This window comes from Cuculus canorus, chromosome 9 (genome assembly GCF_017976375.1).
Source record: "Cuculus canorus isolate bCucCan1 chromosome 9, bCucCan1.pri, whole genome shotgun sequence".
In the NCBI taxonomy this organism is placed as follows: Eukaryota; Metazoa; Chordata; class Aves; order Cuculiformes; family Cuculidae; genus Cuculus; species Cuculus canorus.
The window spans coordinates 285,913-305,325 of record NC_071409.1 but is presented as its reverse complement, the minus strand read 5'-3'; the positions used below and the strand labels follow the sequence as shown (position 1 = coordinate 305,325).

At 40.1% G+C, this 19,413-nt stretch overlaps 1 protein-coding gene across 10 annotated transcripts in view; it reads right to left on the bottom strand.

The window, feature by feature from the left end:
- The window catches only part of LOC104068773 (glypican-5), a 501,941-nt gene that overhangs the window by 400,845 nt on the left and 81,683 nt on the right, over nt 1-19,413 (bottom strand). For all 10 annotated transcript variants that reach the window (XR_008451209.1, XR_008451208.1, XR_008451207.1 and 7 more), the window contains one exon: nt 13,035-13,729. Coding sequence is in view for 7 of the 10 variants with exons in the window: in XM_054074212.1 (XP_053930187.1) it covers nt 13,035-13,729 (695 nt within the window). In the remaining 3 variants the exon portion in view is untranslated. The remainder of the gene's footprint in view (nt 1-13,034; nt 13,730-19,413) is intronic.

Here is a 19,413-nt window from a genome sequence, read left to right as displayed (position 1 = left end):
AGATTATCATCCTTTATTCTTTTTAAAAACACATTCCAGTTCTTTGATCTTTCAAGTTAGGTTTTTTTTCCCCATAATTGTTTTTCTAGCTCTTTCCCATATCTTTCTTACATATCTTTCTCATTGCTTTGTCTCCCTTCAACTTCCTATTCTTCAAAATCTCTTCCTATTTGTTAGCTTTTTTACCCTTTCATTTTTTTCTTCTTTCTGCACAAGTTAAATTCTCCCTGAACCACCACTTGTCCCATTTTAACTGTGATAAGTTTGCTTTATCAAAAAATGCCATTCAAGTCAAGAGATGTTTTCCACTTATCAGCAGGCCTTTCCTTTTATTTTCCTTTGAAGATTTCTTTATAGTCATTACTTTAGTTGAGAACAGTGCAATATACTTCTCCATCACCTCAAATCACTTTCTGTGCTTTATACTCCTTTTCCCCTTTAACACTCATCATTCCATGAATCTGATTAACTCCTGTCACAAACTGGGACTTTGCTCAGACACAACTAACTGGTTTTGAAAGTTTCCCTTCTTTAATTGCTTACTTGAATTTTCCATTCCCTAAAAAGCTGATCCTTGAGTTCAAGCTATTTCTACTCTTTGTTCACACCCATATCGGGCGCCCATGGGGTCTCTGTGAGGAGAGGACAGGGCTGCCTCATGCCAGAGACGGAGGTTCCAGGTGGTTCCAGCTGTCCCAGAGCCGGCTGTGCCCCTTGGGGGACAGAGGAGTCAGGAACGAAGGAGGGAATTTGGGCCAGAGGGGAAGCTTTTTATTTTTTGTCTGTATTTTACCATCCAACTCAATCTTGACTTTCAATAACTTAGTTTTCTCCAAGTCAGTTTTGCCCATGGCATTAATAAAGATAAGGAGTTCCTGCACCCACAAGCATTCCCACTCTATTTTCTCCCTATCCTGTTGAGGAGGTGGATGGAAAATGCCTTCGTTGGCAGCCAGCAGAGGTTAACCTGGCACAAATATCCTGTGCTTTGCTTCACTGTCGCTTGTTCAGAAGCGTTTGCTTTCAATTCTGCTGTTAGCAGCTGAGTCACAACTTTTGGTGCAGAAAAAAACAGAAGATAAAAATCTATTAAGCCCTTCAAGTTCCTGGTCTAGCATCACGCACAGTGTGACAGCAAGAGCTCATATACAAGTACAAAACAACTACTTCCATTTCCACAGAAGGCAGCAGTATCATATTTGCTTATTAGAGAAAAATGGAACAAACTATGTATTTAAAATGGTATAGCAAAAGTATTTAGAATAAAATGAGAACCAAGGGTAAACTCCGTATATTTTAGTAACAGCAGTGATCAAAATAAATAAAACAACCAGCTTATTAAGTGAGCTTGTAACAAAAGGCATTGATTAAATCACAAAAAAAAAAAAAACACAAAACCAAATCAGAGACAGAAATCATAATGTCCCCTAGAAAGTACCAATGTATCTTCTAAGGAAATTCATCTTTGAATACTTCTGCAGTTGCAACATGCAAACAAGTGTCCTTCAGTGAGGGCACAATGATGGACAGAAAAACCCAATTTCCTCTTTGCTGTCCAGACAGATTCCTGCTCCTCAGACTCTCCTGTATCACCATATTTTCCCATCGCCTCCTGTCAGTCCACAACACAAGGGCCCAATGATCATCTTTCAAACTGCAATCCTGACTCCACTCTGGCAGAACAGAGATTCAAATATTTATTCAAATATTAAGATTTATTGTATTTTCTTCTCTTTCCCTATCCTCCACTCATGAATATTTCCAGTAGTAAACGGCCTCTAGAGAACCTGGTGGCAACTTGGTCCACCCCTGGGGAAATGAGGATTCACATGTTGTGATGGTTCACAAGCAAACGAGCTTTAGGTCTGCAGTAAGAGCAACACAAAATTTAATTAGAGAGGATTAAAACTATTTGGTCTCCCAGAAAGCAGCTACAGGGGATGGCACAGAACAGAGCAAGTCTGCAAAGAAACAGAGATTGGAGCCACCAAGATCTGGTTCAGGTAAGGAGGACAGAGGCTCTTACTGCTGTAAAAACTAAGCTTTGGAAGTTGTCCCGGTGACTGCTAGGAGCACAGCTGAATGACCATCAAAATGCACAGGTCCCACGCCAACTTAAAAAAACAGATTTTAATGTACCTCCAGTTAGTGACCAACACTTGAGGGGGCTAAGCCATTGCTTCAAGGTTCAGACAAGAAAATTTGCAGATCTTTTCTCATATGCAAATGCTAAATTTTGCTCTAAGCAGAGTCCCCTTAAAGAGGAAAGATTACTACTCAGGGAAAGACATTCACTTGCTCTGCTTGGTCCTATGGCTGCAGGAAGCATTTGGCTGCTGCATATGAGGGGTGTAGCCTTAGAAAGCCCCCATCTTTCTCCCTAGGACTAAAGTATCAAAAGCAGGTCTTCCTTAAATGCAGGTAATAGTAGTTCAATAACTTGGATTTACTGTTTTATCATTCCTTTTCTCCTTACACAGCCTGTGCTGACTTGCCTTGCTCATACAGACGTAGAAAGACTAGACAAAAAGTCTGTGAAGGAAAGAGTAGATGGACTAGAGGATCTAAAAGATAATTAAAGCTTCTTTACAATTAACAAAAGGATAGAGAACCGCAAAAAAAAATCACCAGGGACTTTCACCTCGTCTACTACAGAAGGAAACACATACCATGAGTCATGTGGAAGCTCTTTGCAAGCTCTCCTCTAGGCTTCTTCACACAGTCTGGCTATTATAGCCCTGATACAGTCCAGCCCCAGGCGCTCATGCCGCTGGCTGCCCGACTCCTTCCTAGCACAGCTGCCATTTTTACCGTAAGACTAAGTACCGGTAATGACAATTTTATCACAATTATTCCAGTTAATGTTAACCTCAAGAAATAATTCTTGGGAAAATGTTACAAACAGGAGAGGAAAGGAAGTGTTTGTATTCAGTTGGATGAAATATATCATTTCTCCCAGAGTACAAGACGGAGCTCTTCACAAGATGCAGCGTCTTTCATGGCAGATGATTACAAGAGAACCAACCTGCTTTTCAATCCAATTTCATTCACCCGTCTGTGTCAGCAGAATGAAGCCTTGCACTCAAACAGACTGCAAAATCAAACCTTTTACCCAAATTCCTGGTTCACTGTCCTTTCAATCAAGCTGTAAAGCTGAGTATCTCCTCATTCTCTATTTTCCCCTTGTATTCCAAAAGCCAGAATTTTTCGCGGTTCCTCCAAAGCTGCTGCCACTGTGTCTCCCAGACTATTAAAATGCTTTACATTCATGCATTTTTCTTAAAGACTGAACAATGGCACATTATGAGGAAATAAGCTCTTATGAAACATTCGACAGCTGAGGACACATCCTTATGTCCTTTAAAACAGTTAATCCACAATCTGAGCTATTCAGAAGAAAAAAAAATACTCAAGGTAAGGAAAGGTAAAAGAAATAACACACATCTTTACCTGGAGATCAAAAAGACCAAGCTTGTAAAAGAGCCCTGCAACATTAAGCTTGTGTGGCATTTCAACAGCTAAAAGATGAGCTGGGACATGAAAGAAAATCCCTACATGTTAACAGACAGCACCCAAATGTCTTGTTGACAAAAGTAGGAGTAGAAGTTATATATAGAAAAATCACTTTCAAAAAAACAATGCTATAATTTTATTTATAGTTCAGCTGTTGTTTTCAAAGAAAGGTACCACTGTTCAGTGTACACTTGGGATGAATGTGAGGTTCTTCTTTTAAAATCTAAACTACAATAAATGCAAAATAATTGAAAAGCTTTCATAACTAATCTAAAAAAATTAAATCAGTCTGGGATTATTTACTATTTAAATTGGCAAATCCTTTACTGGCAACAAAACAGTTAAAGAAAAAAAAAGAGAAAAAAAAAAAAAAGAAGCCATAAAAGACTCAAGAGAATTAGCTGTTGCTAAAACAATTTTATGGTCCTTTCCACATCACTGGAGGTAGTTTGTATGGCTGACTGGAATCTATTCAATGCTGTCAAACATCTAACACTCCCATAGCTAGACGCCTTACAATGAATAACAAGCAGTCTAGCTGCCAATATGCTAGAGCTGCATCTTTTACCAGGGACTGGACCCTAACCCAGAACCACTCTAACTTTATTTTTTGATGCCTTGTTAATTTATAAGACCAGAATTAACCACAACAAACAGAAGTGCCAAAATTCCAAAGCACTGCAGCTACAAAATCCATCATATTTAATAAACCACAATACAGAAAGACAGCTTCATAAATAAAACCTGCAAATCTAATTTCTGTTTTGTAGTTTACATTGATTTTGTAATAGAAAATAATACCTGATTTTAGTAGATTACTGCATAGTCTAGGGACACTTAAAATAGGTGCACAGAATAGAATAAAAAAAAAGAAAGTAGAAGAAACCATGAATAAAGTGTACACAACTCTTGTTGAAACACTAAGCACATCATCTGTCATCTTGAACATCGTCATTTTCATAGACATTATCCCAACCATTGATTGTCTTGCTCAGCATTGTGCTTCAAGCAAAATCCTAGACTCTTACCATATTTATGTCCTTCATCTTTCAACTCTAATAATGACAATGTGCTTACACCAGAATCGTATTCCAAGTAAGATAAAGAGTGCTCAGTGACAACGCTGTCTCTGTAAAATTACGACTGTGCCATCTTGGCAGGTTTATGATTATGGCTTCTATTCTGTAACCCATATCCTGGCATCAGACCCACACGGGCACATCCTCCTCCTACAGCATCAACTTAAAAGTGAAAAGGGACACAGGTACTATGACTTAGGGCATACTCTTTAGCATTTTCAACTTCAGGGTGGAAATGATCATTATTGTCATAGAATCAGAGAACGATCTGGGACGGAAGGGACCTTAAAGATCATTCAGTTTCAGCCCCTGCCATGGGCAGGGACACCTGCTACTGGATCAGATTGCTCAAACCCTTAATTAACCTGGATTCTGACTATGTATTTTAAACAGGTTATGACCAAGGGGTTAACTTTTAATTATTATTTTAATAAAATTACACTTGGCTGTAGATTTTGCAGGAACTAATTCTCTAGGAATCAAAAGCTGCTAAAAAATTTCAGAGCCTCAGTTTGACAAATGAAGAAAAGCAGATGTTCTGAGAAAAAATGGCTATACCATGTAGATAGCCCGCTGAGAAAAACTAAATTTGAACCAACAGTAGAACTAAAAAATTCATTCTTACTTAATAAAAATAGATGCTATATGAACTAGCCTTTTAGATCTGAGTTGACCGAATATCAGAGAGGGGTAGGCTTAATGCTCCTGCAGTGCCCAAAGACACTTGCTGCTTCTACCATGCACTTTTAGGTAGGTATTAAGAATGATGTATCATTGGTTTTTTTAAAGAAGAAAACAGCAACAAATTAGTAAGATGTACTTTTAGGACACCTATCGCCTCTTAATTATTTTCCCCAAATGAAGATGACAGACATAATGCAAAGTGAATAACAAATAATGAATTTTTTTTCTACTACACTGTTTACGCCTCTTACTCTGAATGCAGGTTAGTATTTCTTGGCTCTATATTGAGCCTGCTATCCTTACACTCCACATTTGGATAACTTACTGGTCATACACCAGTATGTGCTCATGCAAATTAGAAGAAACACCAGAATCTGCAGAATTCCATCTGTTTTGAACAAACACACATGTAAAATCACCTGAAAGCACTCACCTACATATTAGCTCAACAGCATTCTCAGGAGAGAAGCATTACAGATAATTATGGTGGATTCAGTAGAGTCTGCTTTGGAATGGAAAGATTGAGAGGAATTTTGTTCCTTGAGAAGCAACCCTGTAAAGCAGATAGCTCAGGCTTGTCTGCAGAATTTTCTAAACGATAAGCTGGGGTATACGCATCAACAATGTATTTTCATACTCTAAAATATCTGGTTCTGTAGCTCTACCAGCAGTGTTCTCAGGACCACAAACACACACAATTATCTTGCACATTTTCCACAAACACTTCGGCAATCAGACAAGGCTAAACAAAGGTATCGCGACCAAAAAGGGGGAAAAAAAAGAAATGGTGTCTTTGTCAGAAGGCAGCTGCCCCAAATCATGGTAATTCCCAAAACTGTAATCACAGTAATTAACCACAAATGGTTAATCACAATCAGCGCTGCTCTCAGATCAAAAACTGGTAAAAAGCTACATCCATCAATTCCATAGATATGAATGTTTAGCACAAAACTTTCAGGCTACATGTTTACACAAAATACAATATTTAGGGAATGGAAAAGAGAACTCGACTACTGCTCTGCCAGGCAGAAAAGAAGATTTTATCTTACAACAGATTAATGACTTGTTAACAGTGTGGTTAAGCACCACCAGCAAGTCAGCAGTCAGTTCAGAGGGAAGATATGACTTGCAATGTAATGCCTTTGGGTAGGAGGGGACCCGTACATCCAAATGAACAATCATTTCTGCTAAAGCAAACTTAAGGCTACACAATTTATGTAAAACCAAATTCTTAGCTAAATGTTTAGTCAAATAACATTACAGGTAGATAACACCCGTATCTCTCAGACCCAACTCAACTGTAATTATATGATGGGCTTTATTCCCACTCTGATAATAATTTAGATTTTTTGAATATACATATTTCATTTTAGCATATTTCACATTGATGTAAATACAAAATTTTGAGCAGTCCCATCATTACAGATGAGATGATCCTTAACACCAGGAAATTAGGCTAATCAGGCTATCAAACATCTGCATGGAAGAGAACCATCATTAGTCAACAGAGACCAGAAAGCTACTTTCATCCCCTTAAAGAGCTGTTCAAAGACTACCAGAGCTCTGATTCTCCAGAGGACTTTTGTTACAGATGGGAATAAGGCAAATGCATTAAACAATTTAGATTATTATTTCCGGAAATACTTCAACAGTACTCAAGTGACAAAACACTTTTAAATCAAGCAAATAGAACAGGGCAAGACTTACAAAGCTGACTACAAGAATTAGATGCTTATACTCCATACACTCCATGAAATTCAGTTGATTCCAGATATATAGTTCCACTGCTCATTTTTTAAAATCCATTCTTGACTGACTGTAATGTGAGAGCAGTATGAATGAGTATAAAGCCCAAGAGAAATGAAATTTTGATGAAGACATTTTTATACGTCTCATACATATGACGAGAATGGTGAAAACCATTCTTTTACCTCTTGCACAGAAATGGGTTCATTACATTACCAGGTGTGACTTCAGTGCAATTCACCAGGTTTCTAAAAGGTCTCCTCCTGTCCCTGGATTCACAAAGGATTTGACCCTGATGTACATTCATGTAATTTTGGTTCATGAGAAAACCATATACAAGGTCATACCTTCAATGTAAGTCGTGGTATCATTCAAGATCACATCTGCAAGAGCTACTACTATATCAGACAGCTTTAATAGGGCATTCTGGTGCCCTCAAGATCATTTACAGATACCTCATCATAGCCAGGCGTTTCATCCAATTTCTTTTCTCAGAGGAAGCTTCCTGGTAAGGGCTTATAAAACGCAAAATGCCATTTTGAATACCATTTCTAGTGCAAATATTGTACAAACATTGCTCTCTCCGTATGTTTTCACAGTCATTTTCAGCAATCTAACCACAAGGAATAAAATATACTGTTTTAACCTCTGCTAAGTATGGTTCTTAGGCTTATTAACACCTGGTGTTGATCATCTGAACTGGAAAACTTGTAGGAAGGAGGCACCTGAGTTCAGCTCTGAGTGTTCTCCAAAGTCTCCAGGGGTGTTTTATGATACTGTTCAATATCATTAATCAAGTAGTTCATTACTGGCTGGCAGAAACTCTTTGTTGCTGTGAACTCACTCAGCACAAAGTTATTTTGTTCATAGTACAGCCATTTCCTTTTCAAATTTGTAAGGTTACTGCACATCAGTCTCCTGCTGCTCTAAGTTTGGCAGCCTTTTCTCTAAGATTCTATTTTCCTTGAGATGACCATTTTAATGGGTCTCAGGTCTTTTATTTCCCAGGATTGTTTTTTCTTCTCTATTCCTAATGATTTCTGACCACCTAAATTATTTTCTGTAAGCCCTCCATATATTGCTGATTTTTTACCAGAAGATTTATGGCAAGATTTTAACTTTCTTTCCTGTCTCTAGGTGCTCTTCTTCTCAATGTCTACTCTTCTATCACTTTTTTTTTAATACTGCTTTTATTATATTAATCCGTAAGCTCATATCCAAGAAGTTCTTTGGCTCAAGGCACAGATCTTTCTTCTTTCTCCTAATGCCTGATCTCTAGGTTTTACAATCCCTTTCTAACGAGACTTTTATTAGCCTTTGCTCTTATTACTCCTACAGTCAAGAAACACAACTTTTGTCTTGTGTAACAGTTGGCCATTCTGAAAATATTAGGTCTGTGGCTTTTTACATCCTCTTCATTTAATACATTTTAAGCCTTTATAACCTTAGTAAGAAGAAAAGTACTTTATGCTTCTGAACTTCATTAATTAAAAGCACACAGAGGAATATGTGCCTTCCCATTTCCAAATATTTCTGCTAACACACATCACTCCACATTTTCCACTATATGTGCGGGCTGTCAGGTTTCACAAAAAGCCACGTGCAGAGTAGAGGTTGCAGCAATACCTGGGAAAAGCATTTAGAACAACAACGGGTAATTCTGTGTTCAAATTCTAGTGAGCTGAGTGGAATTCAGACCATAAGGTGTTTCTTCTTTGACACCTTGCCTTGCCCTTGACAAATGGAGCAATGGTACAGAGCAACATTAGCAGTACTGAAATTTTCCGTTCCAAAGAGGTACTTCCATGTAGCCTTGCTGCCCTTTGAATTAAAGCATAAAGAAAAGCACAAAATACTAGGGCTGGGGGCCTCTCACAGCTCACTGCTGAAGCAGGACCCAGCGACTGCAACCAATAGACACAGTGCCTGCCAACCGCCCAAACAGCACTGTGGAACAGGGAACAAATCACCATTTCCAGAGCGAACTCAGGAACACAGGGCTTACTGATGTGGGCAAATGCATCTTGTATGCTCAGATAATCTACTAAATGACAGAACTGTCCTTCTGCTCGTAGACATCAGCACGCTCCTCTAACACAGAGAAGCCACATGTTCAGGCTCACAGACCGAGGAGAGACAAACCTCTCTGTAACCACGAACTGCCAAAGCTTACAGGGAATCTGTACCTGAGCAGGGCACTGACTCTGGAGCTCCCACCTGTCTGTGCAAAATCCACCCCGCATACCATCAGTGCCTTTCAGAGCCAGAAAAAGCTGTGCTGCTCGGCAAGCAAGACGAGTAAGCCCAACTGAAGGTTGAAACTGCAGCACTGGGGTAGCAGCAGAGAACATTTGTAGTTAGCGGGGCTGGTCAGTTCCAACGATTTCCAATCCAACAGAAATCCTTCTTAACTCACACGTTCTGGTGTTTCCAGTACCTATCCCCACACACAGTCCTTGGCGTTGCAGCCAGCCCTCAGTAGCCCTACACAAGCTACTGGACCACCACCTCACTGGGACTCGGCTCCAGGCTGGACAGCTGTAGACAGCACCTGTTTCACTGCTGAGTTATACACTTCCCTGCAGTCCCAGCGGCCACCATGCGCTTCAGAACTGCCTCTCCTCCTGGTTGCACTTTAGTTGAGAGCATTTTTCTTTCACTTCGAACAAAAAGTAAGAGTAAAATTAAAAAATCAGGAATGACACACAAATCCTGAGTTTGAAATACAGCAGTCAAGTAGCCTGAATACATGAAAAATGAGAATAGCTCCAGAACAAAGACACAAAAGTAAAAAAAAAAACAAAGAGAAAAAGTCTCAAAAAAATTACAAGGAAGGGTGAACAGACTTGGTCTTCACAGCTGGCACCAAGCAACAGTCAGGGCTCCTACCACTATGAAAGACAATTAGATTCCAGCAGACAAAGCAAAAAGTAATGACAATGATTGCTGATGCTGCAGACTGGGGCTGGCCCACATTAGGTTAAGTAAACTGGATACAAGCCAATATTATTGAACAAATGGCACGGCACATTCAGGAGACATCTGAGAGGAGATTACTAATATCTTAAAGGTGACCTTTCACACATGCTATCCCAGCAAATCTCTTGGCTGTAATGGATGAGATCAGCAGGGGTCAGTCTCTTGGACTTACACACTGTTCATACAAATAGGATTTTTTTTCTATATTTATAATAATTGAGTGCACCTCATTTGAGCAAAATACCCTAAGTGCTTTATTGGTTTACTGCACCCCTTCCCCCTGTTTTAAAGAAAATATAATCTAACTTTTCATTATTCATTATCATTCAGGCAGACAGCAAGATAAAAAAGAATTCTAATTTTTAGCTGTATTGTCTATTAAAAAATGTAAAACCTTCCCTAAGAGAGCAGGTGCATTAATTCAGGCTGCTTTAGAATAGATGAAAATTACTAGGAGTGCTCTGCTTTCCTGAATGAGTTTTCCATAGATTATTTATAATTGAATGAAACCAATTACTGCATTTGTAATGGAAACTACATAAGTTAAACAATTCCACTTTTGCAGAAGCTGAAGAGCATACTGCATGAACAGAAAAAGGTCTCTCCGTCTGTATGAAGTGAAAAGAGAAGGTATCATCTTTTCTGAAAAAAATGCCCAGTAAGTTAAAAAACCAGTAAATACACTGGGTACAAATCTCATCAGCACAGCCCAGTAGGGCACTAGTGTAATTGAGAATCAGACTCCAGATTCCGAGAAGCCATCTCACAGCCAGAACTCATGAAGCATAGGACTGAACTCCTTTCCATTTCTTCAGAGCAGAAAAAAACAGCTTAATTAGGCTCATTTTCTAAATAATAGTGATCCTCTGTAACTAATCAGCAAAGTTTTAAATCAGTATCAGATTAATGCTTGTTCAAATACTGTCACGTGCTTTGTCTTCAAAATAGAATCTTACCCTGCTGACAACTGAAAAAGCTAGAAAACTGAGGATAACATGCACTAGCATACAGTTTTTATTTTCAAACAGAAAACACCCTTTGCTACCCTACAGAGCAGTCCCTAAACCAACACACAACCTTCTGTGTACAGAGAAGAAAACAAAGATTTTTTTTTTAAAAATAAATTAATGTAATTTCAAACACAACTTCACTTTCTGAATTCATTCTCAATAGAAGGAAAGCACTGAAGTCTACTGCTAGAGAACCGAGACAGACCTGAATAAAATTGTTTGAACGATCATTAAAGAAAATTTTCAGCCTGAAAAACACTGAAGAAGAAAATTCTACTTCCAAATCAGCTAAAAGAAATACACTTCTTGAGTTCCTGATGTTCACCTCAATTATGACTTTCACCACGTCAGTAAGCCAAGTAAGTACATGTTAATTAAACAGCTGACAAGTGCCGTGCAGAACTAAGTTTTAGCATTTTGTAACATGTTGCACATATGGCAAGAAATATCTGTCAGATCTTTTTTGCTTCTATTAGTCAGAAAGCTTACCTTTATTCCTTGCTATATCTGTGTCATCAGTAATGACGCCATGTAAGATAAAACTAATACATATAATAATAACATACTTTGATTTTCATTTTCCTTTTAGACACCAATAAAAATAACATCTGTGTAAAAATCAGAGCACACACAAGAACATCATATATTGCATGTTCTAGTTTTAACACTGATTTATGGGATACATCTGCAGTGCAGATCTGTTCCAGTGCCTACTGTGCACTACCCAGGAACTTCGACAAATCTTTTCTTCATATTTTTTATCCTTAGATGTCAGATAAACCAGCAGACATACATGTCATTGACGAAAAGGAAAGGAGAACCTGAGGGAACATGAACTGGCGTGAGAATTTTATCACATTACTAGAAGCAGTTAAGGTTTTTTATAATCTTCATGTTATACTGCCTGTCAGTCCCTGGCTCTGACGGGTGTTCTAGATTGAAGAGATATGTGATACAAGATACCATGGAAAGCCACAAGCATACAGGTATTTTTCTCCTAGTAAAATACTTGCTTTGTTTAGAATACCCCAGAAGCAACAGCTTCTTTCTGTGGACTCTTTGCAGTACTTTTTTTTTACATAACATGGTGACTTAGTAGGGTTTAAGTTTTTAGATCTGTGTATTTCCTTCTTGTTTGTTCTCTGCAAGAATTCCTTTACTTTCAAGACAGGCAAAGCTATTTACATTTTTTAGGTTAGTCTTTACTCTGCTTAAGGCCATGGTGTTACTTGTTTTTTTCTTCCCATTGACAATCATGTTGAACTTTATACAGATGTAGTCAGCTGCATCATGAGTCATTTCAATAACTTCTGGACTAACCTTCAATACCTTGAGAGAGCACCTGCCAGTCAAATGCTCCTGCTATTTACAAGACAGTTCTACCATCCTAGCTCTTTCGTCCTTGAACTACCAGAAACAAAATTGGATTCACTTCAACTGCATTTTCTGCCTTTATTTACATAAATGCTGTCAAATAACCTTGATCTTTTTCATGATCTTTTCCCAACTTTTGTACAACGAGTACTCGTTATAGATCCGTACGACCCTCCTGATGATTCAGTCTACACAGAAGACTGTACAACAATGAAACAATGTCTTTGCTTTTACGTAGAAACCAACTCCTCTAATTCTTTATACTGATTGCTGTGGAATGTCCCCACACACTATAAATACTCATGTGCCAGGGGAACACTGCTGGTAGAGCTACAGAACCAGATATTTTAGAGTATGAAAATACATTGTTGATGCGTATACCCCAACTTATCGTTTAGAAAATTCTGCAGACAAGCCTAAGCTATCTGCTTCACAGGGTTGCTTCTCAAGGAACAAAATTCCTCCCAATCCTTCCATTCCAAAACAGACTCTACTGAATCCACCATAATTATCTGTAATGCTTTCACAGATCAAAATCTAGACAAAGACACAAAAATTGATGCAAAGACAACACCACCTTGTTCAAATGTTAATTCACCAAATATTAAAAGTGATGAATGGGTGTAGTAAATAATTAGAGAGCACTTACCGTAGCAGAGAGTTGTGGTCCATTCAACTGTGCATGCAGGATAGCTTCATTGATGGAGTTCCAAATTCCCATCACTGCAATTTCCAGATCATGTGAAGCAGCCTTTTCGTTAGTCAGATATTCCAGTGTGGAGATGTACTCCCTCCAATGTGCATCCAGTTCTGACACACTGGCTAAACAGCCCCTCATTACATTTAGACAATACCCGACACAGGGTCTGATTAGCGTCAGGCCCTGGCAATGTGGGCAGTACTGCATCTTCACTAGAGCCTTGCTACATTCCTTTGTGAGAGCTGCATGTTCAGTAGTATTTATCACTTCAATGCCCAGACTGAGGGCCTGGCTGAGCATCCTACTTGCCCAAAGATATTTTGACAGCTCTGTAACCATGTTTTTAGAATAGCGTCCAAAAGGATTTACATCTTGCCTCGTAAGCCGTAGACATTCTGTATAGTCCTCTGATAAATCGGTAATTCCTGGGTTTATTAGCCGACTATACACCAGAGGAAAGAGACTGTCAAAGAACCGTAATACTGCACTTTCCACTGTAGTCTCTGCGCCCAGAATATACAGAGAAATGTCTGTAAAAAGTTCTTTAACAGGCGCCGCTGCTTCTTTTGCCATAGGTCTGTAAGCTGTCTTCAACAGGGAACTCGTGTGGTTTTCACCAGAGCGAAGCAAAGACTCAAAGGCCTCTAAAAAAGGGGAAGGGGAGATAAAGAACTAGAGGTTAATAGTAAGTACCTCACATCTCAGTCACAGGATTAATATTGTCCTGAACAAGAACATCAATAGTTACCTGAAATTTGAAACATGAATTGAAATTTGAAACTGTTAATACAGTTTTCATCAGTAATATGATTTAAAAGACTCCTAAATAATACATCGGCATAAAAAAGGCAACACATAATATCACAGGTATTTTCTTAAGAAAATATGACTGCAGTCTCAGTATTCTGCCTCAGGCCAGTGAAGGACTCCCTCTGAGTCCAGTGAGCATAGGCAGGGTCAATGTAAGATGGCTTTTGTAACTCACACTGCATTGGGGCAGTTCAACTAGATGGATTTCCAAAACATCCCCCTATGTACATGTGCTATCAGTTTCCGGGACACATGGTGGACTGCAACATTTTCAATGTTCCTAAATCCGAAGAAGAATACTTGAGAAGGTGAAATTATTTCTCTGATCCAAATTCTGGAACTGTAAGACAGAGGAGCAACTCGTGACAGGAGCTGTCTGTAATACACCAATCACAATCACTGTTGCTGGACAGAATAAGTAATGGTAAAATATCCACACTTAAGGGTGAAAATTCATATTCAGACTTTTTTGTAAAGCTATAAGACTTTAATGCATATTGATCTTAAAGTCAGTATAACATCTCACGAGCACACAGAAATACTGATCCTCAGTATTGGGAGACCTTATTACTCTCTAGAACTACCTGAAAGGAGGTTGTGGAGAGGAGGGAACTGGGCTCTGCTCCCAAGTGACTGAGGACAGGACAAGGGGGAATGGCCTGAAGCTCCGCCAGGGGAGGGTCAGGCTGGATATCAGAAAAAAATTCTTCATGGAAAGAGTCATCAGGCACTGGAACAGCTGCCCAGGGAGGTGGTCGAGTTGCCTTCCCTGGAGGTGTTTAAGGAACGGGTGGATGAAGCGCTTAGGGACATGGTTTAAGGGAGTGTTAGGAATGGTTGGACTCAATGATCCAGTGGGTCCTTTCCAACCTGGTGATTCTATAATTGTATGATTCTCATTCATTAGCTGTACTTTTCAACTGTGACTGTTTGAAGTATTAATAAACTAAAGCAGTATCTGGATAACCCAATAAGAGCTTAAAGTTGTATTAGTTTTTCATCCCAGGTGAACTATTGCTATGAATTCCTGCATCAAGAATGGAAAAAGCATAAGACATTTATGTCCTCCTACGCTCAGTCTAGATTTCTAACAGACTTGTATGACGTGGAGAGCTGACATGCAGAGTAAATACATGCTATAAGGGAGGACTAGACAAAGCTGACACACGAATAGCAACATTAGATAAGCTGCTGGAAAGCAGCTCAATGAGAGAGAACAGAGTACAAACAGCAGCTGACGCTTTTGTTTCAAAGAGCTGTGAGTGGGTGACTGAGGGGTGCTTCTTGCAAAGCACAACTCAAGGATGAAGGAAAGATGCTGTGTGAATAAATTCTCTCCCTGTTAACACCAGCTAGGTCTGGACATCATCCAGTGTTGGGCAGGATTTGACATCAAGTCTGCCATGAATCAAAACCTAAATGAAATTGTAAAATCAGGACAAGAGCAACTCCTTTAACTACACCATTTTAGAGCAGCCAAAAAAAAAATTAAGGAGTGTTGTGGTTAACACATTTCAAAATGTAGAAAGCAGGTATTATATACCCAAAACACTGATTGGGGTGCTGGAGTTCACAGACAGGGGCAAGGAAGGGATCAGTTCCCAAGATGACTTTTAATGACACAGAAGACAGTAATCCACATCATTCCCACTGTTTTGTTTGGAAGCTGTACAACAAAAGGCCTCTGATATAAATCATTCTTGCACTCTTCTGAACAATGAGTACTTCCAGCCAAGGCAGGAGCCCTGTCACTTTTTACCTCCTGAGGACTGGCTAGATAATGGGGTTTTGGTCTAATCCGACTCTACATTCATCGGAACATCACCACGCAATTCACTGCAATGTAACACAAACCAAAGTCACTCAAAGATCAGCAAAGCAAAGGAGCAGACACAATACTGTAAGTTAAGATTAGCATACACTGGCAAAGTTTTGTAGAAAAGCCTGCTCACTGCCTCACCCTGATACATCTCCCTGGGCAACTAACTTGCTTGCTATGATAAGCATTACAATCCCTTTACCACAAAAGGGTGATTTAACTAGACAGATAACACAACATATCTCATTGTACATTACATCATCAGTATTTCACACACACATGCTGTATCCTGCCAGAGAATCACTTCAGCATTCTCACTGGCATTACAGTAACTAATACTCTGGAAGTGCTTATAAAATCCTAGACATTAAGAATTCAGATACACTTCAGCTGAAAAGGAAAGAAGCTCATTCTCAGGCAGAGAAATACCTTGCCAAGGTTGAGGCTGAAGCAGATTTTCACAGCTGAAAAAACTTCTGAAAACTGGATTTATCACAAACATAATGCTGCAACCTAAACTGTAGCACAGTTACCTATTTGTTACTGTGCTATAAAAAGTGATTCTTTTTGCCACATCACCCTCATGTATTTATTTTTATTTCTAGAGGAAACCTACACACCATTTTTGTTTATCGTACTAAAAAGGTAAAGGAAATATTAAAAACATGAAAACAGTGTTTTAAGTTTCCTCCTTCTACTACACACACTCTCTAATGGATATTCAGCTTGTCGTTAAACTATGGAAGCAGCGGCTCCTATGATACCAACAGTCTTAACGCCGTTGCTTTACCTACCACATCCATAAAGGCAGGCAGAACTGTGGTCATCACCCTCCTTACCCAGAAACTACCTACATGAAATGCATTTATGAATGTGCAAGTATCCATATTGTCCCCAGAGAAAGATGAGAGCAAAACAGGCAATATCAAAGTACGTTCCAAGGAAACAGATTTCAGCAGCCTCTTGGGAAACTGGGGTGTAAACTAGAAACCACATAGCATTTTATTTTCAAACTTCTTAACTGTGAAAATTCTGCATTCAATTAAATAAATTTCTGCATTATTCTGACTCAAGTACGAAAGAAAAATATTTAATAGTGTCATTTATATTTCATTGTATAAGAAAAAACTTGAGATTGTATATAGCTTCATTCCTCCTGGAAAAGAGTCCTAACATCGAAAGTACGGCACAAAAATACATGTGCTGATTGTAGATGTGCTGCAACCACCCATAAGGTGTCATTTGCTTCCTTATATACACTGGTCAGACACAAAAAATGACTCATGTTTGCAGGCACTCTAGTTTGAGATGGGAAGAGGTAGGACTTCTTTCATTGTTGTAAGGCATTAAGAGATGTCTGAGACAGATTACTGGATTGGATGGGTGTTCTTAGACCTTTAATTTGAAATAACATGGCTTCATGCAGTCAAATGATTTTCCAACACTGGACAGCTTGCATTCTGCTTGTACAGAGCAGGCAACCTTAGCATCTTGTTTTAAAAGTGATTAATTATATGCTTTTAATGCACCTTGCATTCTACTTCATAGTGGGTTTAAATCCCAAAGAAGGTTTACCCCTACCGGAAAAAAACCCTACTGTATTTATTGGTTACAGTCAAATATAGCAAACTTCAGACATTCGCAAACCCACAAAAAAAACCTGAATTCTAAGCCTATGCACACACTGGAAGAAACATTTGATCATAGAATCGTAGAGCAGCTTGAGTTGGAAGGGACCTTAAAGCCCATCCAGTTCCAACTCCTCTGCCATGGGCAGGGACACCTCCCACAGGATCAAGGGGCTCAAGGCCCCATCCAACCTGACCTTGAACACCTTCAGGGATGGGGCAGCCACAGCTTCCCTGGGCAGCCTGGGCCAGTGCCTCACCACCCTCATGGTGAAGAAATTCCTTCTTATGTCCAGTCTAAATCTGCCCCTCTCCAGTTTATAGCCATTGTCCCTCAACCTATCACTACGAGCCTTTGTGAACAGCCCCTCCCCAGCTTTCTTGTAGCCCCTTCAGGTATTGGGAGGTCACTAAAAGATCTCCTCGGAGCCTTCTCTTCTCCAGGCTGAACAACTTCAACTCTCTCAGCCTGCCCTCGTATGGGAGGTGCTCCAGCCCTCTGATCATCCCTGTAGCCCTCGTCTGGACACATTCCAATAGCTCCACATCCTTCTTATGTTGAGGATTCCAGAACTGGACGCAATACTCCAGATGAGGTCATACAAGAGAGGAATAGAGGGGCAGAATTACCTCCCTCAACCAGCTGGCCACGCTGCTTTGGATGCACAGGCCCCCTTCTCCAGCTTGTCCAGTTCCCTCTGGAAGACATCCCATCCTTGCATTGTGGCAACTGCAGCACTGAGCTTGGTGTCATCTGCAAACTTGCTGAGGGTCCAGTCAATCTCACTGTCTATATCTTTGATGATGATATTAAACAGCACCGGTCCCAGCATGGACCCTGAGGGACACCTCTTGTCATGGATCTCCATCTGGACATTGAGCCATCAACCACTACTCTCTGAATATGACCATTCAACCTATTTCTTATCCACCTCACAGTCTAACCACCAAATCTATATTCCTCCAATTTAGAGAGAAGGATTTTGTGGGAGACTGTGTCAAAGGCTTCTATAACAGAAGTCTAGACAGATCACACAGGAATAGATAGATCACGGGAAAACACATTGGTTTTTACGTGTCCACTGCTGTGGTTACCCCATCGTAGAAAGGCACTAGGTTGGTCATACAGGATTTGCCCCTGGTGAATTTGCCCTTGGTGGCTGCCACTAATCCCCTCCCTGCCCTCCATGTGCTTTAGCAGAGCTTCATGGAGGATCTATTCCATGACTTCCCAGGCACAGAGGTGAGGCTGAAAAGTCACTATTTCCCAGGGTCATCTTTTCTACCCTTTTTAAAAACAGACACGTTATCCTTCTTCCAGTCACCAGGGACTTTTGATTGCCATGACTTTGCTAATATTATGGGGAGTGGTTTGGCAACCACAGCGTCCAATTCCCTCAGGACTCTGGGATGCACCTCATCAGGTCCCATAGACATATATGTTCAGGTTCCTCTGGTGGTCATGAACCTGATCCTCCTCAATAATGGGCGACTTCTCTGGTCACCATCTTGTTGTCCATTGACCCAGGAGGGGTGAGGGGAGTAGTTGTTAGTGAAGGCTGAGGCAAAAAAAGCGGTTGAGTACTTCAGCCTTCTCCTCATCTGTTGATACGAGGTCACCATTTTCATTCACCAGTGGGGGTACGTTCTCTTTAACCTTCCTATTCTGATTGACGTACCCATAGAAGCCCTTCTCCTTGGTCGTCACTTCCTTTGCCAAGTTCAGCTCCAGCTGCTCCTTGGCCTTCCTGACCTCATCCCTACACAACCACGCAGCGTCCCTATACTCTTCCCAGGTTCCCTGTCCCTGCTTGCACTGCCTGTGCAGTTCTCTCTTGTTCTTCAGTTTGACCAGCAGGTCTCGACTCAGCCACGCTGGTCTCTTCTCTTTCCTGCCTGATTTCCTACATCTGGGGTCTGAGTGCTCTTGTGTTTTGTGGAAAGCATTCTTAAATATTTTCCAGCTCTGTTCTGCTCCCCTGTGCCTGAGGACCGTGTCCCAGGGGGTCCTACTGAGTAATGCCTTGAAGAGCTGAAAGTCTGTTTTCCTGAAATGTAGGGTTCTGACTAT